Source organism: Acomys minous, assembly GCF_964271855.1.
Source record: "Acomys minous genome assembly, chromosome: 5".
Classification (NCBI taxonomy): Eukaryota; Metazoa; Chordata; class Mammalia; order Rodentia; family Muridae; genus Acomys; species Acomys minous.
Genome location: NC_140494.1, coordinates 115,924,566 through 115,952,159, shown reverse-complemented (window position 1 = coordinate 115,952,159; position 27,594 = coordinate 115,924,566). Strand labels below are relative to the sequence as shown.

At 54.6% G+C, this 27,594-nt stretch overlaps 1 protein-coding gene across 7 annotated transcripts in view; it reads left to right on the top strand.

The window, feature by feature from the left end:
• LINGO1 (leucine rich repeat and Ig domain containing 1) overlaps positions 1-27,594 on the top strand; it is a 206,509-nt gene that overhangs the window by 139,709 nt on the left and 39,206 nt on the right. For 5 of the 7 annotated variants that reach the window (XR_014779356.1, XR_014779357.1, XR_014779358.1 and 2 more), the window contains exon 6: positions 8,073-8,338. Coding sequence is in view for 2 of the 7 variants with exons in the window: in XM_084782259.1 (XP_084638385.1) it covers positions 23,796-23,882 (87 nt within the window). In the remaining 5 variants the exon portion in view is untranslated. Of the gene's footprint in view, positions 1-8,072; positions 8,339-23,705; positions 23,883-25,686; positions 25,835-27,594 lie in introns of those variants that run through there. The other 2 variants (XM_084782259.1, XM_084782260.1) reach the window with 2 other exon arrangements.

The following is a 27,594-nucleotide window of genomic DNA, read 5'->3' as shown; positions in this document are numbered from 1 at the left end:
CTATGGCCCCAGGGCCAAATAGTAATGGCCAAGGCACAGAGGAGGACTCTGTGTTGGGGGTAAGGTGGAGTCTGGCGAAGATGCCTCAGGGAAGGGCTTTCCTAGGAGGAAGTGGAGAGGAGGCCGAAGAAGCCACTGCTGTTTCAGAAGGGAGCTTGGAGCGAGAGGGACTTGGCTCAGCTGGGAGAGGCTGTGTGCAAGGGAAAGGGTAATGGGCTTTTTGGCTAGTATGGCCCCTCTTAGCGGGGAGACTGCATTCAGGGGGTTCTCAGCTGGAAGCCCCCCCTGGCACAGTCCTCAGGGGACCCAGCCAATCTGTATTCCTTCTGCCAGGGCATGGTCAGGGGTGTTACCTGTGCCAGTTGAATGACAGGATAGTCCTTTTGGTTTAAGCTGGCTGTAAGGGGCAAGGAAGGGGCTCTCCCAGATGCCACCGAGGAAAGCGTCAGCCTAAGATTTGATGTTTACAGATGTGAGGCAGAGCTTCAAAATGTCTTCCGGGTCTTGAGATGACTCCCAGAAGCGCTCTTCAGCTTTCTTCAGAAGCTAGACGTCACTTTCCGAGTGTGGTGGCGCGGTGGCTTTCCTGCCTTGGTTTGTCTATACCCAGAGCCCTGTGTGGCATCTGCACTCTCCCAGCATCATAGGGTGTGTGTGTGTGTGTGTGTGTGTGTGTGTGTGTGTGTGTGTGTGTGTGTGTGACATGCGTGTGCGCTTACGTAATAATGAAGACACATGTGTGCACCCAGGAGTGGGTTTGTTGGCTTCAAAATGGTCTTACAATCTGGAGCAGAGAGTGCAGCTCTGCAAGGCTGGAAGTGTTGGTTACAGACCACAGAGAGGCAGGCAGGCCCCTCATTCACCACCACGTCGTAGGAGGAGGCACCCTGGGCTGGACAGGGATGAAACTGGATCATATCGGGAACCTCAGATGGCATGGTAGGCGCTATTATCCCCCATTTCATGGAAAACTCTGAGATCCAAAGTGGCAGTGGCTCCTCCACCGTGGATGGGGGACCATCACCTGAGGAGGCTCTACGTGCTGCTTTGGACCTTCCTTCGTTTGTGCATGCCTGTCCCCAAACCCTGCCCCTGGAGAACTGAGGGCACACCCTAGTCCTTGAAGGCCACTCACTCTCCTCCACCTAGTCTAGAGATGTCACCCTAGACCAGATGGATACTCAGAGGCCTTGCTTAGTTTGCCTTCCACTCAACAAAATCCGAAATGACTCTTAGCTCAAAATTGGCTGGCTTCAGATTAAGGCGACCTGGAAAACAAGCTGGTTTGTTTTTTTTTTTTTTTTTAACTAATTTATACTAAGTAGTATATGACTGCTAGAGCTTTTTCAGCCTATGACAGTAGTATATGAAGGAGTGTCGCCACAGTAGTATCATTGACTGCTAGTGCTCAGTTTTTACTGTGTCGAGCGCTGTTCTAACACTGTGCATATATTAAATCGTTTAATTAATCCATTAACGCAGATGGATTTCTAATGAGTAGGAAGGGAGAATGTTGAGGGATGAGGGAGTGAGGAGAGAGTTCAGCCTCTCCCTCCTTTCCTTCCATTCCCAGCTGTGAGCACTTCCAGCCACAGCAAGCAGTTGCACGGATCCCTGGGAGGGCAAGGGCTGCTTGGGGCTCACCGTTCTCCATCCCAGGACCTCATGGTCTTTGGAGGAGACCTGGGTGTTGCAGTCATCACACAGGCCCACTGAGGAATCAGAGGTACCTCTTCCTGGGCCCTGGGGCCATGGGACCCTGCTGTGTTAGCCTCCTCCAAAGCTTGTCTCTAAGCCTCAAGTGGAGCTGACACAGGGATCCCATGTTGCAATGGGAAGGCTGAGGTCTGAGAGATGTAACCATGTCATTCTTGCTCCTCAGAAAAGAGCTTGCTCCTGAACACCCCTGGTGGGGATGGGGGCGGTGGCTGCCAGGCCTCTTTCACCCTCCACTGACTAAGCTGCCTCCATCTCCCAGCAGTCCCCCGGAGGACGCTGGGTATCCGCTGCTAGGCTGCCCACAGCCTTTCCCAGCCTCAGGCTTTCAAGGTCAGGCTGCCTGGCTCTACAATAACTGATCCAGGAGACTTTTTCATTAGAAATCTCCCAGCCATGGCCAGCTTTTCCCATTTGCTCAGCACCTACCACTACAACAACCTACCCCACCTAACTTACCCATTGCTCTGCAGCAGGACCCTAGAGCATCTCAACTCAGACCGAGGTGGCACCACTCTGAACTGACCCCCCACCTGTCAACTGCTGTGTGCTGTGAGACAAACTCCTTGTCCTCTCTGAACCCCTGTGTCTGTACCTAGGATAGTGTCTGGTCATATGGCTTTGATATCAGAGTGACAAGGGGGATTGACAGAGTGGCCGCTCCAATAAGGTTCCCTGAGGAACCCTGCTTGGGGGGGGAGGGTCCTTGGGTGGGAAAGTTCCATGTTGGGCCTACCGTGCCTGCTTGTCTCGGCAAGCTCCAGTACCTTTCTCAGAAAAGGTGGCGTTAAGGCATTTGAACCAGACTCTTAAGAAAGAGCCTCCTTGGCATGGGGCCTGGGTTGAGCTGAATTCTAGAGTGAACTGCTCTGAGGAGTGGCACTTCTTCTCTGCATATCTGATCACAGCAAGCACATACTTATGTTCTCTGGCAGTGCCCGGCACTCTCAACAGTCCCCTCAGGGACCTGTCTAGTCCCTGCCCTACCCCACACTCAGGCCTCCAGCCTTGAGGAATTTCTTTCTGTCCTCTGCATTTGCGGCCTTTGCACCTGCTGTTCTCTCAGCTGCCTCTGGGCTCCGGAGTCACATTTGATCTCATGACCACATGACCTTCCTCAACCCAACCTAGATTAGCTATCAAAGTGACCCATGTCCCAGGGTGCTGAACTTTGCGGGGAAGCCGACTGACTACCCTTCACAGCGGAGTGAGGCCCAACTGAGTGTCTCTCCAGGCCCCACTGCCAGCCCCAGCTGTCTTCCTCCTCAGAAGGCCCCAGCCTATCATACTTTCGTGTGCAGCTGAGTAGGCATAACAGTCTGGCCTTGCCCTGTCAGGGAGCAATGCCTGAATCTCCTTTCCCTGATGAGCCTGAGACGAAGAGCAAATTCATGCTAAGCTGGTGTTTGATGAGTGAACTGACTCTTTGGGCCTCAGTTTCCCTTCTGTACATTGAGGGAGAGCTCTCAGACTCCTGGGCTCCAGCTGCAGGGGGTAAGAGGGAGACTACACCCAGCTCAGAGTGAAGAGGGCATGTACTGGCCTCCAGGGTGAGGCACGGCCAGTAGGCTCGGGTAGAGCCTTCCCTTGACGGCTTCCCATCATGGCCTAGGCCATTTACCCAGCCAAGACTGCGGCGTCCAGAGTGAGGTGCGACTTGCTAAGGCCCCTTCCCTTCCACCCCCAGGAAGCAGATGGGCCAAGCTTGGGCGGGCGGCAGATACAGGCCTGGCATTTGTGTATGTGTGTGGTTTAAAAAAAAAAAAATCTGACACATTTTTGTCACGTCTTGGTTCATCAGAACAGTAAAGGAGGCGGGAGTGTGAAGAATGTTTTAACTCGCAACTTTGTAAGAGTTCCAGGTTCTCCAGAGCTCCTCCCCCTCCCTCAGCGCATCCTCCCCCCTCCGCACCCCTCCATGGAGCCTCGAAGCCCATCTGTTCCACAGTCCCTGTGCCCTGCCCCCACCAACCACCCATCCTTCTTTCAGTCGAGAGGAGTCATAATTGGAGGCAGCGGCTTGGGACTCTGAGAAGGGCCTCCTCAGCAGGGAGACAACGGCTTTTGCTTTGCAGCTCTGCTGTGTGACCTTGTGCAGTTTCTACACGCTGTGGCCCCATTTATGTGTTCCTGTGGGCTCTGGCCCGCCGCCTTTGGGGTTCTCTGGCTCTGACGTGTATAAAAATATCCTCTAGATGGGCTAGAAACAAGAGATACACAAGAAGAGCTCACACAGAAAGATTGGGGTTCAGAGCCTCCAGAAGAAGGAGCAAGGGGAGCAGACAGATCAGTTTTCACTCCTCCTCACACTGGCCTACCCAGTCTGCCACGCCCACCCAAGAAAGAAGATGTCCTAGCACTACCTGATGTCTGACCAGGCTACTTTGGGGTCAAGGGAGGAAGAGGTGGGAAGAGCCAGGGACCTTAGTGCCTCTGCTGCCCTGTTTCTCGGGTACCAAAGGGCCCCAGCAAAGGATGAAGGATGGGCGCCAAGCCCTAGCAGACTGCTCCTTAGCCACCAGCCCTGCAGTCCCCCAACCCTGGCACTAGCTTTCCACCACATTAGTCACGGAAATGCCAGCTGGCCTGGAAAAGCAGGGTTGTCTACAAGGCAGGCTGGCAGGCACTAACCCGGTGGGCAGGGGAGGTTTGCAGCTAGGGAGGGAGTGATGCCCTGGGGAGGGGTGGTACCCTAGGGCAGCTCAGCTAAGGTCTGGGCTGCTTCTTCATTCCACAGCTCTAAGGTCAGGGCTCTAGCACCTTCACTGTTGTAGGTGGGGAGGGCTAGGTGATTATGGCACCATTGCCAGAGACAAGAAAAATAGTCTGGCCCCGCCTCTGTTCCCCATGCCCTTCCACACCTCATGGGGGAACTGCCAAGCCCAGGGTTTATATTGGGGGCAGGGGAGCACCGGCTCATTGCTGCCCACAGAGAGCCCTACTTGGTGATGGGGCAGCCCCTGAGTACCGTGCTGAGCCCTGCATGGTAGGGCTGCCAAAGGGCAGCTGAGGAATTCAACATGTCCCCCATAGCAGCCACAGCCAGACCCGGGGGGGGGGGTGGCAGGCCGGCTGAGTCAATGCGCCCTGTTCCCCTGCTAGAGAGAATCTCACCATATGGGCGCTGGGCGGCTGCAGGGGGCGGAGCTGGAGTTACCATGAGAACCTGCACAGTGGCATTTCCTCTTTTGGGAGGCTGAACCATGTTCTGCAGGCAGTGTAGGCTTCTGAATCCCATTTCTCTGTGTTTTTAGGAAGGGAAAAAAAGGGCAGGGGAAGGGGGTGGGAGAAGGTGAGGAGGGAGGGTGGCAGAGTCAGACTGACAGCTCCGAGGGAGCAACTGGCTGTCTGGGGCTGTTGAGGGTAGATCAGGGGCCACTCTTCTCCAAGGCCCAGCCCAGGGCCGAAGCAGGGTCTAGGATCCCTTCTGATCACTAATTCTGGCCTTGAGCAGAATTTTTTTTTCCTTAAATCACGTGGCCTTGCCCCCTGTCTGATGTCTCTGTCGATTCTCTGGGCCCTTTCTGAGGTCCGTACTCTCTTATTTCTGTCCTCAGTTGCTCCGCGCTGTGGAAAGTGACATAGGGGACATCTAAAAGTAGAAGATGCAGGCCCCACTGTTAAAACTCTAGTCCCTGCAATGGGCTAATAGCACCAACCTGGGGGCCTCCCGTCTACCTGGGAGAGGCCCAAGCAGCCCATTCTGTGGCAGTGCTTTCATATAAGAGTTATGGACACGGCTCCAGCAACAGGTGAATTAGAGATATGGCCCCAATCCTGAAAGGAGTCCCCATCTGGGCAGGAGTGTGGTATGGGACCTGGTGTGGCTAAACCCTGGAGAGGAACTGCTCTGGCAGGTGACCAGAGTGAGGTGGCCAACAAGTAGAAAATTTGGGGTAGAGGAGAGAGCCAGATCTGACCCATCCCAGTCCCCCAGGCATGAGGCAGGTCAGGCCACACTGCTGTCCTGTCTCTCCAGGAGCCAGGGAGGGGCCCATAAAATGAAAGGGTTCCTAGGGGCTCCAAAGAATGAACATATGGCTTTCTTCCCATGAAGCTGTTGGGTATAGAGGTGGGGCAGTAAGCCAGCACAGCCCCTGGTCCTGCCTCAAGTAACAGCAGAGCCTGGGTGTGGAGTCCTACTGTGTGCCAAAATCTCACTTACTTCCTGAGATGACCAGAGGGAATAGCAGTATTTAAGACCTAAAAAAGGCTGAGGCTCAGAAAAGACTCGCAGTTTATCAAGATCACCCTACCAGAGGGAGCAGCACTTTCAGGGTGTCCAACCTCTGACCTCTGACCTCCAGGCTTCACCATCTGGCATCTCTAGCAGACCACCGCGAAGGCTGCAGGACACTGTAGTCAGCAAAGACAAGTGTGTACAGACAGTAAGTTCAGACCACATCCTCACTGCCTAGGAACACTGTCTGGCCACATCTGGCCAGCCTGGGGTAGCTACTAGAGCCCAGCTTGGAAAGGATGCTGTGGTGGCATCATATAGATTGGAACTAAGCCCTGTCTTTACCAATTACCCCCTCTGGCTCCCAGAGCATGTTGCTGAACTTTTCTTAGCCTCCATTTCTTCACCTGGAAAAGAGGGACCATAGTGGCACTGTAGCTGTTGAACTGGATGACTAAACTCCTGAGAGTTCAAACAGCACGCGCGCTCATTTCTGAGCCTGTTACACGGACTAGCTGCTTCTCGTTGTCACTCAAGACCCCAGGCTGACGGCTGTCCACCATTTTAACATGTACATCCACAGTTGCCATGGCAGCAGGAAGAAGCACGGCCAGTTTCTCTTGTGAGTCATGTAACTTCCACTAAAACTCTCATCGTTCAAAGTGTGCCATGAGCCACATGTTAACTCTGAAGGGGACAAGAAAGTACAACCCTTAGCCACGTGCTCAAAGAAAAACCAAGTCACCTGGAGAATTGGTAAACATCCCTTCATGATGGCCTCAGGCACCTGCCACACAGGGATGCTGTGAGCACTGAGCAAATGAAAGGGACACACAGAGTGTACCTGACGAATGTGAGCTCCTCTCCCCTGGGCCCCCAATTCTAAGGGGACCCACCTCCCTTCCCTTTCCTGGCCATGTCTCTCAGACAAATTACCAGCAGTGACAATCCCTACTGCAGAGATAAAGAGCCTTTAGCTTTGGAACGGAAACAGATGGCAACTTCCCCCAGGGTATGGCATGATGGCAGCTGGGGGCAGGAAGAACAGACCAGGTGCCTCACTCTGCTGAGTCCCTTTTCCAGCCCAGAACCTCTTTGAACAAATGAAAAAAGCAGCTGATCCTGGTAATACCTTAACTCTATTAAGGACTTCATAAGACACAGATCAAATTACATCTCCTGCAATCGAACAGTAAATTCGATTCCATTCAACAAATGTTCCATTCAACACCACGAGGGCCTGGGGGGGGCGGGGGTCTGGGTATCCCACTTGGGTGGGGACCTGCCTCTTGATTCAAAGAAAGTTGCTACTCTCCCTGGCATAGGTGTGCCCTAGAGTTTAAGATCAGGAAGTAAGTCCTGGTGTGTAGAGGACAGTGGGGAGGGACAGTGGGGAGGGACAATGATTAGATCTGAGTCCACAGCCATAGGGCCGTGACCTTGGGCAACCCCTTCTCTTTGGGTTTCAGTCTCTCCCAGAGTGCATCCCCACCTCTGACCTTAGTGCTCTGAAGACGCTTCTCCTCAAACTGAGGAGACTGCGGTGAAAATGAGGGCCTTACCATCTTCCCTACCTTTGGCCTTTCCCTAACTAGTCAGGCCCTATGTGCTAGACACCGCTCTGCCCTGCAGGAGCTCAGTCATGGAAGGACAGAAGGCTTAGCATCTGCGGCAGGTGAGTGATAGACAGCACCCAGAGGATATATTGACATGGGGGAAATGATTTACTTGTTACACACACACACATACACACACACACACACACACACACACACACACACACACCGCGTGCCTTCTCCAGCTATAGCCACAGGCAAGAGATGGTGGGTTTGTTTGAGAAAACAGAATAGCTGTCAGCCACTGTCTTGCAGGTGCAGTTCTGGGAGCCCGGAGATGCTTCTGTGTCTCGGGGGACTCTGGAGCGAGACCCCTTCTACCTAATGAGTCCCCCCCATCAGCAGCAGGAATAGTACCAACCCCTTCTGGCACTTTTTGTTGATGAAGCACTTTGTGTCTGCCTTCCTGTTTGATCCCCACAGTGGCCCTGTGAAGGATGATTCTGTCCTCATAATTCAGTGCTTAATTCAGAGAAGGCAAAAGCTTTGCCTGAAGTCAGTGAGTCACAGCCTGCCCTCATGCTGGTTAACTCCTTGGTCTACTTGTGCCTGCCTTTCAGGAGTCACATGAGCCTGCCTCTGGGATCTGGCATGAAGGAGACATGGATTCTGGATTTTCCACTCTGGATTTCCCTGACTTCTTCAGAATTTAAGAAGCATTCTGAGGCCTCTGTCACTCAACCTCATCCCAGAATCCCCGAGGATCAATCCAGAGATTCAACGTCGACAACAACAACAACAACAATAGCGACAACGACTTCAAGATCTAAATACACCAAGTCTCTTTCCCTGGACACAGACTGGATAGAAGAAGCCAGTCCATCAGGTAAAGGGGCCAGCCCGGCACTGGCCAGACTGGTTCTAGTGCCTGTCACTTGGGGGAATTCTGCTGGCTAAGCACCCGGCAGTTTGTGCGTGCTTGCTCACCATTGGAAGCTGGTTTGCACATAGTGTGATTTCCAGAACTTTGAGTGAGAGATGGCACATGCATCAGGGCCCTTGCTTATTAGTGCCAACCCAAGACTGAAAGAAACCCTGGGTCAAGATGGCCCCAGTGCCAACCACAGCTTCATCCACATTTGAGGTTTTGCTATTTGATCTTCAGAAGGAGTCAGGGCCGTGTTGTCTAGATCTGGCTTGTCCATAGTTCTGGGTACGGCCCAGGCCGTGCAACACTCAGACTCCATTAGCCTCCCAGCAACACTAGCGCCTGCCATTTTTAGATCAGTTGGGTTTCATTAGCTTGTTTAGCTCTTTCAATACCAGCCTGCAAATTAGCGGAGGGAAGGTGTTAACTGCCTCCTGGGTTCCCGTGCAGCTTTCTGAGCGCGGTTCATTCAGTGTCTGTCATTCACTCACTTACCCGGAGCATACTGATTGAGCGCCACGCCCTGGGATGCAGGGGTGCCAGAGGCAGAACTTGCCGTTACAGTTCCATAAACAGAGAGCTCATTCATCCCACAGTTTGTTCCCTACATGTGGCCTCTGTGGGGGTGGGAAGGTAGCATATGGATGAAGTTCTTGCCATGCAAGTGTGAGGGGGAGAGTCCAGGTCTTTAGAACCCATAGGAAGGCCATGAGCCCTGCCCAGGATCAGAAGGCCCACAGTCCCCAGAGCAAGATGGCTAGCTAGACAAATGGGCAACCTCTGGATTCAATGGAAAGACTCTGTCCCAATAAATAGGACAGATAGGAATCAAGGAAAACCCTTGACATCAACCTCAGGCCTCCATATGTACATATACATACCAGCAGAAAAAAAACAAAACCAAAAAAAAAAAACCAACCTTGCTTCTGTGTATGAGCATGCGTGCGTGGGTGGGCCTACCATAGCTGTTTTCCCAGGCTTTCTTTCTCTGTGCATCCCTCTGTCTGATCCTGACCTGTGAAAGCCACCAGGGAGGCTAAATGCACTCTGGATGCAGCCCTGAAAACACTGTCTCAGCAGAGGCTCAGGGGTGGCTGTGGACAGCCGCCAGAATCGAGCCTGTACATGCCAGCCTAACCCTTCCCTTCCCTTCCCTCCCCTCCCCCATCCTCATCCTATCCTCTGTTGTCCACTCAAGGCCTCTGTCCTCTCCTGTGACCACCCTTCAGACTGCCTTTACACTGTCCCCATCCTAAGGTTCCCACATCTTTGACCTGGCCTCTCCATTATACAACGCCTGCCTGTCCTTTTCTCAACCTTCAAGTGACTTCCAGAACAGGAGGAAACTGGAATTCAGGACAAGGGTTCTGCCAGGGTTGGATCCAGACCTGGTCTCTGGACTCCAATAGGCTGACTCACTGCTCAGCCCAGACCAGACCTGCAGGGTCCAGGTTGGCCCCTGCTGGATGCCCAGAGTTGCCATGGAGACCCTCTGCCAGTCTTCCCAGCGTGGAGACAATCAAAAAATAACAGCAAGAACTCCTTTATTCTGTGTCCCACCTGGGAGCCATTTAAGCCTCCCTATTCCTTTTGACATGTAATAATTTTTTTTCTTTTTGCTCTTAAGATTATCTTGAAATCCCCCCTCACTTTTAGGCTCCATGGCATAGTCCCCAAGGGCGTTTGATCTTAAACACACACATACACACACAGGTGCACACTCTGTGCACTTGTTTACACACCACACTGGAGATGGCAAATTGGCCTCCTGGTGCTTCCACAGCAGAGCTACAGGGAAGGCATGGCCCCTTCTCTTCATCTGCACATGACTCCCCCGCCTGGTATAATGTAGTTCCATATGGGTACCCTCGCCTCTGTAGTTTCCTATGAGAAGACATGGTCATCTGGTGGCTGAGCAGGGCTGGAACCAAGCCTTCTATTCTCCCCCATTCTGTTCTCCCATCACTTCCTGCATGAGCCATGGCAGAGTGGGAAGCAAGTACCTCTCTTTTGCCCACCCTGTTCTCCCCTTGCCCCACCATGAGCAGTGTTGGGATCTGTTACACTCAGTGGACCCCACGAAGCGCTTACCACCCTTGGTTTCTGGTCTCTCCACTGAAGCCTTCCCGACCCATGCTCTTGGCATCAGCTGGCCAAGCACCTAGCGACTTTCTGTGCCCAGCTTCCTCTGTACCCATCCCACGCCACGTCCTTCAATTATTTCTCCTTGGCTGTGCCACCGGTTTTGTTCTCCTCAAGCCTGTCCTCCCCACATGTCCTCAACAGACTCCTCGGTCACACCAAGAACAGCACGGATGTTGCAATAGGCGTCGCCACATAGGCTGTTGGTTTTGGATTCCTGAGCAATTCCACAGGCCATGTGTTGGCCAAGAGCATTCCCACGGGGCATCCAAAGAGGATTCTGAGTCTTCAGAAAATTCACACTTCTGTCCTTGTAGCTTTCCTGTCTGCTGCAAGGGAGGGAAATTCCTCAGATGTATCTTGGAGGTACTTTCCTGATGTGTGTGTGTGCATGCGTGCGTGCGTGCGTGCGTGCGTGCGTGCGTGTATGGTTTTTATTTTCTTCCAATGCAGGGAATTGAACTCAGAACCTTGCTCATGCTAGGCAAGTTCTCTGTCATTGAGCCACACTCTCACTTTGCACTCGAGTTGCCCAGATCAGGGTCTATAACAAGGCTGGTGAGATACCCCTGTCAGTAAAGCGCTTGCAAGAACCTGAGGCCCATCACTAGAACCCACAATTTAAGCATGGTGGTACATATTCACAGTCCCAAAGCAAGAGAGACAGAGCCAGGAAGTTCCCTGGAGCTCACTGACCAACCCATTGGTCCACTCAGGGACCAATGAGAAACCTGTCTCAAAATACAAAACAGACCATACCTAAGAAACAACACCTGAGGCTGACCACATATACACACATAACATAAACACAAAGACCTACAATAGTGGGTGCAGAGGTGAGAGCCTGCAGCCTTGTGGGGATCCAGAAGCTGTGTAGGATTTGGGGGACATTAGTAGTGACCTAAGTCCTAGGTCTGGTCTCTTTTGTGATCCTCTGTTTAGCAGGGGAGTTGGAGGCACCCTATGGGTCCAGGGGAGTAGGGCCCTGCCTTCCATCTCCAATCCTGCAGAATTAGGTGAGGAGGGTGACCCGCTAGAAGGGGCATAGGCTGGCTAATATGGAAGTCGTGGCACAACCCAACTTTACTTGTCCCCTGAGACTTCGTGTACCCTGACTCCTCTTTTCACAGTGAGGCCATGAATGACTGGAGGCTGAGACAGGCTTGCCTTCCTGTGCATGTTCAACCTCTTGCCACAGGAGTCAGGATTGGGTCAGTCAGTCAATCACTCAGTGTGGGAATGTGGCCCAGTCCCATTGCAGGAATGGAAAACTGAGCCAGGCGTGGTGAAGGCACACTCCTTTAATCCCAGTACTCGGGAGGCAGAGGCAGGTGGATAGCTGTTAGTTTGAGGTCACAAAATGAGTCCAGGACAGCCAAGGCTACACAGAGAAACCCTGTCTTGGAAAAAAAAAAAAAAAGGAAAACTGTTGAGTCAAGCCCTGCTTAGGGAGGGAGGGAGGGACACCTTTCAGAATAGCCATGTGCACATTTGAGCCTTGTTTTCCTCTCTGCCAAGTGTCACCGACAACGTGTGTGACTCAGAACCATTGCATGTTCACCTTAGCCACCATGCCTGGCATACAGTAAGCTCTCCTTAAATGCTGGCTTTTGTGAGAATGTAAACTCAGTGGATGCTGTGCCTAGGTGATCTTGGGGCTCAGCCTCCTCATCTGTAAAATGGGATTGAGGGTGCTCTGAGGGACCAAGCCCCTCCCCCCCCTCTGCCACCATTCCTTCCCCAAAACAGAACCCCAGGAGAAGGAGGCAAGGAGACAGTTATCTCCCTGTCTGTCTGTCAATCTATCTGCAATGGTGGCGTCAGTTTTCATAGAGGAGGGGAATCTGCAAAGTAGTCAAAAAAATATTTCCTCTGTGACTCCAGCAGCCCAGCTGTTCTCTTTCAGGAAAAGTGCTGAGGGCTGAAAATACAGGAACAATGATAGAGACACAGGAAAGTGGGGTGGGGGAAGGAAGAGAGAGGCGAAGGGCGTGGGGCGGGGCAGCACGGAGTGCAGGGTTTTGCCAGGGCCTTTCCTGGGCTACCTGGAACAGCATTCAGCAAGATTGCCATTTACCCAGAAGCTGCTGGGATCCACCAGCCACCAGTGTGCCTGCCCTGTGAAACGCGGGTTCAAAGACAACCCCGGTGGAAAAAGACACCAGTAGAATTGTTATTATATCTGTGAGTCATCCTACCTGACTGGAGGAGAATCCTGGTCCCTGTGGCATCTCAGCATGGAGTTAGAAAGGTGCCCTGTGCTGGGAAGGGACACCCTATGGAGAATATTCAGGCTTGCTCAGCCTCTAGAGCCCCTCAGGACCACTGTGGTTCCGTCATGGGTCTTGTTCAGACATAGCTTTTTCATCACCCCCCCCCCCTTTAAAAAGTATTTTTATTTTATGGCGCATCAGTGTTTTTGCCTGGATATATGGATATGTTTGATGATGCTGGATCCCCTGGAAGTGGAGTTGCAGACAATCGTGTGTCACCATGTGGGTGCTGGGAATTGAACCCAGGTCCTCTGGAAGAGCAGCCAGAACTCTAAGCCACTGAGCCGTCTCTCCAGCACCCCCTTCCTCTTTATTCTTGCTCCTCACACTGCTTATCTGCAGGCTGGGTCCTGTCCCTCCCATGGGCTCCTCTAGATTCCTCCCTACAGGACTGCGTCTCCTCCTCTGGTCACCCTCTGCCTCCTGTCAGATCCTCCTGTAAGCACGCTTACCTCTGATCTTGCCCACGCCTCCACAAACAAGCCTGGCTACCCTGAGTTCTGAATCCTGGTGCCATCTGGCCTGGTCTGGCACAGACAAGCTCTGGGTCGGGATCTTGGGGTTGGTGTTTTCAGCTGGCCATCCTTACCCTGCCCATATCTGGACACCGCCCCCCCTCCCCCCGTCCATTACATGGCCACTGGGGAGACTGGCCTCCCAGATCCATGCCAGTAACACAGGTGGTTACCCACATGGGTGCTGGGTCCCTGCCTTCTCCAGGAGATGAGCACCCTGATGCCACTCGTCCTCTATGGCCTTGAGTAGCTTCCAGGCCTCCCTGAGCCTGTTTTCTCATCTGGGTGGTAGGGGTGCCGGCACAGGATTCCTGGGGCTATGGAAAGTATGAAACGAGTTACTACCCTGGCAGTAACCAGGCCCTGGCACCTAGGGCCGTAGAATAGAGGCCTGGCAGTGCCCCCAGAGTCACAGGGCCTGTCTGCCCTCCTCTGGCCGCATGTAGAGAGCCTCTCCTTAACTGGTCATCTGCTGACCCTGCTCAACCACAAAACGCTAGTCCCTCCCTGTGGACGGAGCAGCCTCTGGAACTCAGTGGAGGGGGTTGCTCCTATGCTGACCTTATTAGGAAGATGTCTGGGTTTGCTGGGAGTGACATGCACCTCCCCCCCCCCAGGACAGTGGGCTGGTGGCCTCTGAGATGGCTGTCCCTGGAAGCAGCTCTGCCCAGCTGTGCCCATTCCACGCTGCCCACAGAAATGTGACATGTATTTGTGGTGTAAAGAAGAGAGAGGAGCTAAAGCCTCCAGCTTTGTTCTAAGCCCTTTCTCCCTTCCCACCCCTGCCGTCCCCCCTACCCCTGATGCCCCCCATTTAGCTCTCTTGGTTGCCATGACAACAGAATATTGGGAAGAAGGACTCCTTGGAGGGACAGAAACAGAGTGAGACCAGGTGTGTGCTAGTCTTTAGGTGCACGTATGTGTCCAGGTGGGTTGTCCCCTTGCATGCCAATGTGGGGTGGGGCTGGGATCTTCGTGTTTGGGTGAGGCCTTTTCTGGGTCACATGCTTGGTCCACGAATGTTTCATGAACTGGAGCACAAGCAGGATGGTCAGAGCCTTGGTCACTCACTACTCTGTTGATAGAGCTGGAAGGTGAAAGGGACTGCAGTTGGGTTCCGGTCCCCTTGCTCCCTCAGCAGGCTCATGTACACATCTCCTACATCACCTTGCCATGGCAAACAGGCAGGATAGGCAGAGGGGGAAACTGAGGTCTCCCTGTGTACCTGCACATTCAAGCTAGGGCTGTTCCGGGGCCTCCTTGGGCCTCAGGCAGTAGCATATCTGCCAGAGCATTTGGTATGTTATACTATACCTCTGGGCTTCCTCAACTCCCTGCCGCAGTAAAAACAGTCAGTGTCCACCACAAGAGGAGCTCAGCAATAAGGTCCTCTACTCACTTGTCCATCCCAAAGAGCTACCTGGTAGCTTAAGAAAAGCCTTTGAACCCCCTCTAAAGTAGGTCTGGAGCCATCTCTCCAGGGAGCCCGGTGAGACCCATGAGATGCAGAGAGAGGGGGCGGTACACATAGATGGGAGCAGCGGGCACGGAGAAGGGAGGCCGCGGATCGGAACCCCCAGATATGTTTGTCTGCCTGCTGTGCTTCAGACATGAGCTGGCATTTATCTCCAGCTAGGAGGCGCACACAGACAACCCCCTCTGCCTCCAACTCATCGCTGTGAAAATACCACCGCCAAACTGAAGTGCAAAGAGTTGGCCAGCGGTGGAATGAGTGGCCGTGGAGTCTGCCTTCCGCTGGCATGACTCTTGGGAGAATGAGGAGTGAGCCCTCACCCCATCCTACCCATCCCATTGTATGCTGGGGGCCTTTTTGACCCCCAGATTCCTGGTTGCAAGACTGCAGCCAGGACTCCTTACTTCAGCCCTCCTCACCGCACCCCCCCCTCACTCCGATCCTCCAGTGAGGCAGCCTCCCTGCCCTGCTCTGGGTAGAAGGATCGAGGCTCCTGGACAAGCCTGTTCTTAGACCGTGAGCATGGGAGGAAGGGTGTCTGGATGTGTGGGGCAGGGGGTGGGGTGCGATGCAGTCTGAGTCACTGGGACTTCCGGAGGGCATACCAGGCCTGTCTCCCCCCCCCCCCCGCCACCCCCCACTTTCCTGCTGAGCCACCTCAACGGTGCAGGTATTTCTGGCTGGTTTCACACCTCAGCAGGTGGTGTGAACACACTGCCTCAGTATGCACACCCATGTTTAAATTTGAGACAACGGGGAGCCTTCCTAGGGTCTGAAATCTCCTCCGGCCGCCACCTGATCCATACCATGCGCTCAAGAAAAGGATCCCACCCAGGGAGCCTCTGTCCAAGCTTGAACTTGGATGACAGTTGCCAGGGTCAGGGCTTGCGATGGGTCCTGGTTTCACCAGAACAAGTCATCTTATCTCACTGCCCATCTACAGCGTGGCCACATCTTCCCTCAGCTCCAAAGTGACCAGTAAAAGCCTAGTTAGGAGCCTGGCACAGATTCACACCTTTAATCCCAAAATTTGGGAGGCAGAGGCAAGCATATCTCTGAATCTGAGGGTAGCCTGGTCTACAGAGTGAGTTCCAGGGCTACACAGAAAAGCCCCTCGCAAGCAAACCACAAACAAACAAACAAACAAATAAAAAGCTTGGCTGAGGCGCCACCTGCCCCTGTACTCAAGCCTGCTCTGGGGCCCATTTTCCATTGTCTCATGAATGGACCTTAGGTTGGTGCTTTTATGCCCAGCAGTGCTAAGTTCACTATTCAGTGACAGGAATGCCACATGTGGAGTGGGTGGGGACAGAAAGAGGAAGAAGATGCTTAGGTCTCCCCTGGGGTCCCTGGAATCAGGGCACAGGGCACTCTCCCTCCCCCCCCCCCGCCCTCATACATGATGTGGGGTTTAGAAAGAGAAGGCAGGGAGGGATGGCCAAGGGCTCGGTGCTCTCTTCAGCCCAGAGAGAAAACCCTGCACAGGAGACGAGGAACTTCTGCCTGTGGCTGATGGGCCCTGAAGAACAGAAAGAGATGTAGAAAGGCCTGGGGTTGCCCTACTCTGAGTTTAAATGACAGACAACACATTTCACCCTGACACGTGGCACACAGATCCACAACGCAGCAAGGTATATACCCCAAACTAGGTTCCCACAGAGCAGCCCACACTGGCCTTCTGCTCACAGTGGCTCAGCGTCCCAGGTGAGGGATGCTGGCCCTGTTCCAGGGGTCAGGATCCTCAGAATCGTCTATCTCCCGGAAGTCTCGTGACCTGCCAGAGCAAGTGCTGAGGTCAAACAAGGCAGGGAAGAGAAGAACAGTCTGAGTGCTTTGCCAGAAAGGACCATGCTCCAGAAGCTCCACCCCACCGAGGCCTCCTGACAAATAGACTCCAGCCCATGCTAGAAGGGGTTGAGGTGGGAATGAGAACGCTCTTCAGCCCACCCAGAAGACAAACAAACAGATATTGAGGGTAGACTGAGTCTACAGAAGATAATACAAAGGAGGACCCTGTCCCCCCAGGTGAGCCTTACTTAGTGGACTCAGGCTTTTAGGATTTTCTTCTTCCCTCCAGAAGAAAAAACACTACTTAAGGGTTATGCCCTTTGGAGGTATCAGGACTGGGTAAGGGTTGCCAGCCCAAGAGGTGGCCTAGGCTCGCACGCTATTTGCTGGTGGCCATGTAGGGATTTTGAAGCCTCTGTGACAGAGCTGGGCATGCCATGGGCACCTATCAGCCTCCTGAGAGCCAATTCTGGCAGCTGTAGCTCCAGGGCCCTGTTTCCATTTGCCCTCTTTACTCCTTGGGATGCCTGTAGATAGTAGAGCTTGGGTGGGCCAGCTGCTGGCAGCCCAGCACCTTCCCCCACTTCCACTGTGCCTCCCCGGCTGCTGTCCTGGACTCCGGCCTTAATGGAGCGTAAACAGCCTGGCAGAGGGAAAGCCTCATTAGGTCTGATCTAATTAGGAGGCTCTGTGCAGTGGAGGTAGGTGGGGAGGGGCACCCATTCCTGAAGCTTGCTTTGCACCAGGAATGTCATACATGTACGTTTCTAGGAACCTCCTCATAGCCTACCAAAGTAGACTGTCCCAGGCAGCTAAAATAGAAAGCCACTCCACTCCGAGAGGGCAGGTGGCTTGCCAGGGTGATACAGTCAACAGTGGCTTCCTTAGGAAGTGCACCCTGTCACCATCCTGTGTTCCTCGACCTCTAAGGCAGGTGCATGGCCCCATTCGCCTATTGGCCACAGTTTGGCTTCTTCTTACCCATGAGTCTGTCTTTAGACCTCCTCTCTTCTTCTAGCACTGCCAGATGCCACAGGAGGTCAGATGGTGGAAAGCCAGATGGGGGCAGACTTCTCTCTCTCTCTCTCTCTCTCTCTCTCTCTCTCTCTCTCTCTCTCTCTCTCTCTCTGTCTCTCTCTCTGTCTCTCTCTCTCTCTCTCTCTCTCTCTCTCTCTGTCTCTCTCTCTGTCTCTGTCTCTCTCTCTCTCTCTCTCTCTCTCTCTGTCTCTCTCTCTGTCTCTCTCTCTCTCTCTCTCTCTCTCTCTCTCTCTCTCTCTGTCTCTCTCTCTGTCTCTCTCTCTCTCTCTCTCTCTCCTCTCTCTCTCTCTCTCTCTGTGTGTGTGTGTGTGTGTGTGTGTGTGTGTGTGTGTGTGTGTGTGTGTATCTGCCTGTGGCTTCCTCTGTGATCAGGATAGGGGAGCTGATGCCATGCCAAGGGGCCCACCGCCCCTTCGTTAGTCGTAGCTAACAAGCTGTTTATGGGTACGACATGACACCTGCTTTCTTCTTTATAAGTTCAATAATTTATAGGCATATTAGCAGCCCGGCGGCTGCCCTGGGCCCCAGCCAGACGGGACGGGGCGATGCAGCCCGGTGCCTCTGCCGATATTTACTCTCTCCCACCATCAATTATTAAGGAGCCCTCCTTCAGTTTTGCACATAATTACACACGCCGTTATGGTTTGAACTCCCCTGCTCTAAATCCCTCTGGAGCAGGGCCCAGACTGCCCCACAGGGCTACCATAGCCCAGGGACCCAGCTGCCTATAGACTGAGAGAGGTGGCCATAGCTCACCAGCCTCGCACCCTCTAGAGTCTCCTTGGCCAGCAGGAGCCTTCTCCACCCTAGGGTGGGGGTCTTAGCTCCCTTGCTTTCCGTGTAGGGGCACCTTCCCACTTCTGTACACATAAATGTCTCCGTCTCACTCTTTGATTCAGCACAGACATAACTACCCCGATGGCTGTCCTGGTCCCCCGGTGCCGGCTCTGTGTGTGTGCAAACACAGCCTGTGTCACATTGGGTTGAATCTTGTTTGCTAGACCATGGCAAATGGTTGTTGGGTGGTAAACAAATGGGGAGGTGTTGTGGAAGGATGGATGAGTGGTTGAGTGCCTAGTGACTCCTGAGTCCACTGAAGCACCTGCCTCTTGGTCCCCTACTCTCTCCTGGCTTAGAGTGAGATCACCATGAGGGCGGCAAAGCCTGGGCCCTCTATCTACACGCCATCACAAGAGGGCAGAGCAGGGTGGAGTGAGAGCATGGCCCGTCAGTCTCATGTGTGCTATTGGAGAAGTTGTTCGCCCTTTCTGATACTCTTTCCCCTTTGTCTAAATGGGGATGGCAACAGTCCCTCTGTGGGTGTGGTTGAGGGTTACTCGAGGACCTATCATGTCACCAATGTTCAGTCATATTCCTTAATCTCAACGTCTGTCTGCAAACTGAGCTGTCTTGAATGGGGTGTCCTTATTCCCACTTTCTTTTGTTCACTCCTTCCTGGTTTGGGCCTCCCCTACAAGTCTCATGGTTGGCACTAGACTTGGCTCCTGAAGGCTCCACACATACCATAGACTGATAAATTAAGATGTTGCCACATCTCGGCCTATGCTATTTAGGACCAAAATCCAGCTGGAGGCCATGTCTTTCCCATGTTATCAGCAGAGTGAAAACCAAGCCCCACATGTCCACTGGATTCAAAAGGCCAAGGGTATCTCCCTGGGGACCACATGCCTCGGTCTCTTTCATAAGAACAAATAATGGCCCCGTGGGGTTCTTGAAAGACCAAATGAGTTGCTAAGTGAGCAATCAACAGTTAGGAGCGGTATGCTGCTCTTGGGGATGGGGTGGGGGTAGGGATGAGGACATAGGGGGCTTACTCGGAGCACAAGGTGTGGGGTGGACCTTCCCTTTCTGAGAGGTGGCAGTCTCCTGGAATTGTGGTCATTCTCCTGTGTGTATACTTCTACGTGTGTAGATATGTGTGCTCGGGGCATAGGGTATGCTTCTGAACTTGATATGATGCTGTGGCCTTCTCTGCTTTGTTCCTCCAAACTGCGTTATAGGATTGGCAGTGCCGACTTGTGTGACTCTTCTGTCTGTCCGCATCATCATTTGGCGTTCCACTGTGTGATCACGCTGCACTCTGTCCATCGTCCTGCCATTGAGAGGTACACCCAGTGCTTCTGACCCTGGCTGTTACAAAAACCTTGTGGGGGACCTTTCTGTACTGGCTCTCTTCTTTCTCTGTGATCTGTACCCAGCATGGAGCTTCTGAATATCAGACTGCCCCTTTTCAGTTTTATCAGGAAGCAACCAAGTTGCTGTGCAGTTCCTTATCCCATTGGCAGGGGGCGCTGTGCCTGCATTTCCCCCACCCCCACCCCCGAGCCATAGTGGGAGTAAGGAATGGTTGCACATGATTAACAGTTGTAGCATGCACTAGTTAGGCTTTTCTTTGTAACAAATCATTCACACATAGAGTGGCTTAAAACAAATATGACCTCATGGATTGCTGGGGGAAGGGGGACGGGGGCTCCAGTTGAGGTTTTCAGAGAGAGCTGTGGTCTTCCCAGGGCTCTCCTAGGGGATGGGGTGGGCATGAGGATCTGCTTCCATGTTCACTCCATGATCTTATTAGGCCTTGTGGGTGCTGACTAGCGACATACGTTCCTTTCCAAGTGGGCTTCTTGTTAGAGCTGCTAGTGGCATGGCAGCTGATTCCCTTAGAATAAACAAGCAACCATGGGCAGAGAACATCCGAGATGGAAGCTGCATCTTTTTTTTTTTTTTTAATAATCTTATATCCAAAGTGACATCCTGTCCCTTTTGCCGTATTCCACTCATCAGAAGGGAGTCAGGGAGTGGCGGTGTTGCTCAGTGGTTAGAATACTTGTCTGGCATGTGTGACGCCAGAGAGGGGAGGGAGAGGGAGTCAGTTGGTCCACGTGCACTCAGGGGATGTTGGGATGACACAGTGAGAGACTGTAAGGCAGGAGCCACTGGGAATCATCTTGGGTCTGCCCTAAGGGCAGGGCAACTGAAGCCTGGAAAGTGAAATGACTTGCCCAGGGTCACATGACAGGCAGAGTACCGGAACTAGAGGCCAAGGCTGGCTGCGTGGGTGCCTCTGAATCTCCTACACTGCCTTTGACCTCGGAGAATAACAGGGTCTGAGCTGAGTTAATAGACAAGTCTGCAGCCCGTTGGAACTCAGGATGAGTGCTTAATGAATGGATTTGCTAACAGTGCTGCCTGTTTGCATGCATTAGCTCAAATTCCCCCTCGTGGCTCTGTGGGGACTGCCAAGCCCAGGTCCTTAGGAGCAACTGCTCTGCCAGCACAGAGCCCAGGGTCCCAAAGAGCTCCAGAGTGGTCCTTCTATACAAATTGCTATTTAAATTTGCATGGTTTTCTCCCAATTAACCTTTTTATCCCCATTGGGTCTCTTCTTGGGGACTCTGGAGTGGGCAGGGCACTCACTCACTGGCTTCAGAGTTCTTTTCAGCCCCCATGGATGCCACCTCCAGGCCAAGCAGCCTTCCAACCCTACCTGGGTTTCTGCTGAGGCCTCTGAGAGCCTCCTAAGGTCCCCTCAGTGCTTAGCACTATGACCCCAAGAGGGTCTGCTTCCAGACAGCGGCATATCACTCAGGCTGGAGCCTTTCCAGTAATGGCACCATGGCCCCAGCTCTGAGGAAACAGGATTCAAGAGTACCCTGTGGCCAGAAGGGGCCCAAAGCCTGGCCACAGGGCTACTTCCAAGCTGGGATTTTGCTTCCAGCTCTGTCAGGTCCCCACTTCCTCGTCTGGCTCGCAGTTCCGCCATCACAGGACTCTGACCTATGGATTAACTGCCATGTCCCAGTCCACTTCCCTCCAGCCTGACTCTCTGGGATTTCATTATGCCATGGACTCAGTACCACCGGCACAAACGGCTGCAGAAGGTGTGGTAGGGCGGGGCCTCTGCTGTAGTTCCCCGGAGTACAAAGCCCTCAGCTTTCTAAAAGTCTAGGCTTTTCCTCTAGGAAACTTTATCCCAGTGTGCCCATTGCCTAGGCAGGGCTGAAGAGACCTGAGGCCTTGGTGTATAACTGTGGAAACTTTGGTCCAGAGAGGGGGCAGTTCCCTTTCAAGGTCATATAGCGAGCCAATCCCTTGTGGCATCAAACAGAATATGAGGTTCACCTGATACCCAGTTCCAAAGGCTCTGAGTGTGGGCACCACCCTTTCACCCCCTACGACTGCTACTCACCTAGTTTCCACTGCCTCCTAAGCTCCGCAGCTCCGTTTTTCTTGCTAATTAGAGGTCTCAGCAATGACTCTGCTGTCCCAGCCATTTTAGAGCCGTCATTAATTTCAAGTGCCTTCAGAAATAACCATCATCGTAAAAACCCTAGGAGCTGCCGGGATGCAAGCAGGCAGGACCAGCAGACACGGAGGTAGGCTTGTGTGTCCCACCCTCTCCAGTCTGTGCCTCGGGGGATTCCTGTTCCTGCTAGGGACCTGCCTCCTGAAACCTCAGCCCCAAGAGGGAGAGGAGAACAGAGCTGGAGCCCATGGAGCATCAAAGCCCAGCTTGCCACCCCCTCACCCCCCCCAGAATAGCCATGGGCAGTTGCCACCCCCTACCCCCCTACCCCCAGAATAGTCATGGGCGGCACCGTAGTCCATCCAAGCTCTCATTTTCTGTTTATATGATGGGATCAGCAAGGTCCATCCTTCTATTGCTGTCTTTTTTTTTTTTTTTTTTTTTTGAGGCAGGGTCTCGGGAATTTGCAGCAACCCTCCGGAGCCTCATTTTTCTGGGTGCTGGGGTCCCAGGTGTGAGCCCCCCCACAACTGGCAGCTGTGCCCTTCTTGAGATGAGAAGCAGAATGAAAAGGGAGCTTGGAACCCTGACTGGCTGGCTGATATGTGTGAGAGGGTGGGTCCTCTCACCCACCTGCCCTGGCAAGCCCGCTCCAGCCCCTGCTCTATGGCCAGAATTCAGGCTGCAGAAGGCTGGTTCCTCGAAACCATCGGCTCCTACTTTGTTAGGACTTGCCTAGTTAGCAAGACTTACATGAAGACCAGAATCTGCTTTGTGCCCACTTGCTCTTAGGAGGCTCCTAGTGAAAGGACAGAGAGCAGCAGGGGGTAGGTTTTGCCTAAGGGCATTAAGTCTCGGGAGGGAGCAGGCATTTGCTGTTAACACACAATGGAAACCAGGTGAAAGACTGCCTAGGAGGTGGACCAACAAAGGGCTGCAGGTGTTGAGTGAGCGCCCCTGTGTTGTGGTTCTGTTTGTAGCTGAGAGGACGGAAAGCAGGACCTCTGGTTAAGGAGGGACCCAATGTTAGCCTCCTCTATTTGGCATCACCCTTTCCAAGCCTCCTTTCCCATTGCTTTCAATGGGGGAAGTAAGGTGGAGAATTTGAGAAAGATAATTTCTTCAGGAGACAGAAAGAGCTGTGGCTGGAATGATGCCTACAATGGAGGAGTAAGGGCTTCCAAATAGCTGTGGTGTCACCTCCATCGCCCCGGGACACCGAGAGACCGATGGGTAGGTGGGCACCGCAAGATCCCAGCCTAGGACACTGCCAGCCACCTCATCCGGCAACTGGAGACTGGGGATGGGGGCGATGGACTCTTCCCCCATTTCTCCGACCAGATCACTGAGGCAGGGAGCAGGTGAGTCGGGGGCGGAGATCTGCGGTGGCCGCGCCTTGCCTGCGTCAGTCGCCGCACCAGGAATAGCCCCCGCCCCCGCCCCCCGCCCCGCAGCGGGTCTGGCAGAGCCTTTACGCAGGAGCTAGGGAGAGTCTATTCCTGTCGGGCTGTGGGAGGAGGCGGCGAGGGAGGGCGGGAGCTCACCGGTAACTTCACAAACAGCCGGGGTGGGGGAGCTGGGGAGACTGGGAAGGGGGTGCAAGGATCACGGAATCGGGGGACCCGTGAGCCGCCCGCGCTAGTCTCTGAAAGGGAGGGGACTCATGTGTGGCCGCCCCACCTCCCCTCCTACCAGTAAGTCCCTCTGCCAAGCCTGCCTCCCACTGGTTTACTCAGCCCTGGAAAGCCATTCAAATTCCCTTTCCACGGTTTACAAGCTGTGTGACCGTGGCCAAGTCACGTAACCTCTCTGAGCCTGGGGTTCCTGCTCTCTGTCACAGGGGAGTAATAGTGCCTCTTCCCGAGGTTGTTGGAGGAACACCTGCGGGGAAGGGGCTCTAGTTAGGCCTGAGGTAAGGATGGACATAGACAGAAGGCAGGACTGTCCCAAGCAGTGTTGTGGCAGTGAGGCTGAGAGCTATCCAGAATCGCTTTCGCTGGAACAGGTTTGTGCAATTCTTTGGACTGTGTGTGTGTGAGGCTGGTCTGTGGAAATCAAGGCAGTGCTGGGGGTGGTGGTGATGGAGACTTGAAGCTGGCCTCTCCAAGTCAGCCAGGTATCCCTGAAATGTCAGGCTGGCTCCTTGGAAGAAGAGTGAGGTACTAGGAGTGGATCCTTGCCCACCCCAGAGAGAGACAGGCCTTGGGCTGGTCACTTCTCCCAGCATCCCACCCCCTTCCCCCCCAGTTTAGCTTCCTTCTTTTCCTGCCGGCATCCTTACAAGCTACCAGGAGTGCTGAGGTGCTAATGGGAAGAAAGAAACTGCCTTGTGGCGTCTTCGTTGATGCCTATTCTAATAACGCTGGCTTGGTTTTAAGGGGCATCTGGCTTCAAGCAGATGGAAAGAGGTTTACAAGACAAGGATGTGAGATCCCAGAGGGTTGCCTGCCAGGCTAGTCTTTGTATCTATGGACCAAGAAAGGTCTGGGTCTCTATGTAAGGTCTTATTCTTTGGAGCCATCTGAAAATGTGGTACCCACAAAACTCGGTATTTATTTTAGAGAGTTAGGTGGTAAATAGCAAAGCCCAGACTGAAGCTCCCTACTGCCCTCTGCTGGTTGCTTGGTAGAGTACCACGGTCTGGAGCCTGTCAGAGCGGCCTGCTGCCCTCTGCTGGACAATAAACCCGACCGGGTGGGGACCAGGATGCTAAAACAGATTCTAGACTTGGCCTCCGGGTAGACCCGCTTAGCCAGCTCGGCTTCCACATGGCCCTCCTATGCTTCTCCACTGCCGGCCTCGCCCTAAGATCTCTAGGAAAGGGGGGAGGGAATTATTGTTCATGGACATTTCGAGAGGAGAGGTCAAAGCTTGACCCTCCTCTCGCCGTCCTCTAAACAACCCTGGCCAGGTTGGGGGCCCTGTCTGTCCACGTGCGTGCGTCTGTCCACACATTAGTGTGCAGTGACCCCAGTTAACACGTGTGAACACACGCGTTCACATGCATACGCTTGTGGCCAGAGACGATCACAGACGAATGGGTGCACGCACCCTGGGAAGACCAGGGGCCGGGCTGGCTAGAGACTTGCAGGAGCCTGGGACCCAGAAGGGCTCTGCGTGATGCAGGTCGGGAGCGCGGGGGCGCCAGCTCAGGAGTGTTCTTCGTCGGCACCCCGCTTCCACTCTCGCTGCCCCCTGGGCTCTGGGCAGCTGCTGGGGCGCTCCTCGATCCTCGCCCGCTTCTCTGAAAGAAGGACCCCCTCCCAGGTTTTGCGGCCGCGCCTTCTCCTCCCCCGCCCGGCTCCAGCGCTCTCTCACTAGCTCCCTCCCTCTCTCCCTCTGTCCCTCCTCCCTCCCTGGCTCGCTGCTCTCTCCTCTCGCTCCCTCCCCACGCCGCGGCAGAGCGCGGAGCCCGAGCGGGAGCCGGCGCGGGAGCCGGAGCGGGCGGCAGCGCAGGAGGCGGCCGGACCTGGACCCTTTCGGGTCCCGGAGCGCGCGGAGTCCCCATCCGCGCCGCTCGGGCCCCTCTCCCGATGCGGGGCTCTGAGCAGCATGCGCGGCAGCTGCCCACCGGCCCCAGCCCTGGCCCCGGCCCCGCTGCGGAGAGCGCCCGGCCTCGACCCCGGCCCCAGCGGTAGAGGCGGCGGCGGCCGCTCCCGGCCGGCCCGAGGGACAGAGCCAGGCTCCCGGAGCCCGCGCCTAGCGTCCTGAGCGCGCCCGCTCCTCTGTCCGCCGCGGCCGCAGCCTCCGCCCCCGACTGCCCTAGGGCCGGCTGGGTTCCTGCCCGCGTGGGACAGACAGACGGACGGCCAGCCCTGCGAGGGCGCGCGGACCGGGCGGAGGTGTTGGAGGAGGAGACGGAGGAGGGGGGCTGGGCTGGGGCTGGGGCCGCGCCGGCAAAAGAGACATGCGATTGGTGACCGAGCCGAGCGGACGGACAGCGCGCCCGAGATGCAGGTGAGCCCCTCCGCGGTGGCTGAGCCCTAGTCGGCAGCCCTGCGGCGAGTGCCTCTGGGAGCTACTGTGGGCCCAGGCTTCACCCTCCTGGGGCTATGTAGGACAATCCTCTACTACCCAGACCCTCTGTGGGGTCACAGGCCTGATCCTCAAGTTTCAGATAATTATCTCAATTCGGTACCGCTAGCCCTAACAGATCCCGGCTTGGCAAGCTGGGACCCATGGTCAAGGAGAGATCCCTAACGTTCCATTTCATTCCGGCCCTGGTGCCCTCTTAATCATCCTCTCATTTTGGGCTTTGGTCACCCCCAGAAGATAATGCTTTCTCAGCCCTGGATGAATCTCTTTCGGTGGACCAGAGACCAACCCCCAGCCCTGGCTAACACCGCGCCCCCACCCCCAAGCTTGGGGACACAGCTAGGGAACAGTTTCTCCCCAGGCTCCAGCTAGGGTTGCCCTGCTCTCCACAGGAGCCTTGTCAGCCTCTCTCTAGTTCCTTTCTCGCTCCTTCTGGGTGAAAGGGAGGTGGAGGGGGGAAGAAATGGGAGGGGGAAGTCTAGTTGAGGAAGACCCAGGAACCTTCGGGGCTCCCCCTTTGTCTTCCTTCAGCCGGGCTTCTCACCTCCTCCTGCCCCACTTTTCATTCCGAGGGAAATGGGTGGGAAGTGGAAGCCTGCTGCGAAGGGGAGGTGAGGAAGGAGCCTCCCTCCTATGGATCTCCCAAACACACCCTATTTGGGTGGGCTTTAGGCTTCCAGCCCTCTAAGACCCCCAGAGGTTTCTCTCTAGGTGGGTCCCACTTTGAGGAGGGGTGGGGCCAGGCAGGTGGGCAGTCCCCTGGGTCTCTTATTGCTGGGGTCCCTGCCCAGCTCTTGTTGTGGCGGCACCTCCCCTTTGTTCTCAAAGGCTCTGTGATGGGTGGGTGGAGTGGCGACAGGGGCACATGGAAGATGGGAACAGCTCTGGCCCGGTGGGTGGGTGTGCAAGAGGCCTGAGGTGGGGGCAGGACCATCTGGGCCAGCCCCTTTCTGCCAGCCCGGCCTTGCCTCAGTCCTTGGCTGGGCTTGGGCAGCCAGAGGGCGCCCAGCTCTCCTGGTTCCCTTCCTGGGTTCAGCCCTGCTGGCCATTATGCCAACGACTCCAGCACTGGCCTCGGTGCCAGGGGAGCTCAGGGCACCACGCAGGTAGAGAGCCTGGGGTTTCCTTAGCCCCTGTGAGGACCGATGGTGAGGGGTGGGTGTTCCACTGCCACTGGCCCTTTGTCCTTGTGTAGGCCAAGAGGGGTGCAGAGTCTTCATCCGCTAGGAAGGTGCTGGCACCTGGTTTGCTGGGAGGCAAGACGGAGGTGACAGAAAGGAGAGGCAAAGAAAGCGTTGTAGCCACATTGAAAGTGCCAGGGAAAAGGGACATGGTCTCAGAAGACCTGAGGGCAACACCCAGCCGCCTCCTCGAGGAGGCTCGCCCAAAGAAGGGCTGGACCCCCACCCGCAGTGGAGCTCTTGCTGTCTCTGTGCCCCACCCCCCATTCCTAGCTGAAGTGTGAGGGGTCTTGGGTAGAGCTCTGGCAAGACTGCGATGCTCCAGTAGACCTGGAGTAAGTGAGGGTTTAGGACGAAGCTTTTACCAGATGGGTGTGTGCCGGGTGTGCGCTGCATGCTGAGGTTTGATGCTTTGTGAGGGGGGGGGGGGCCCTGCAAGACTGAAAGGAATGAGGAGAGACTGCTTTACCTGTCACGATCCCCTTCGATCCTGGGGAATCC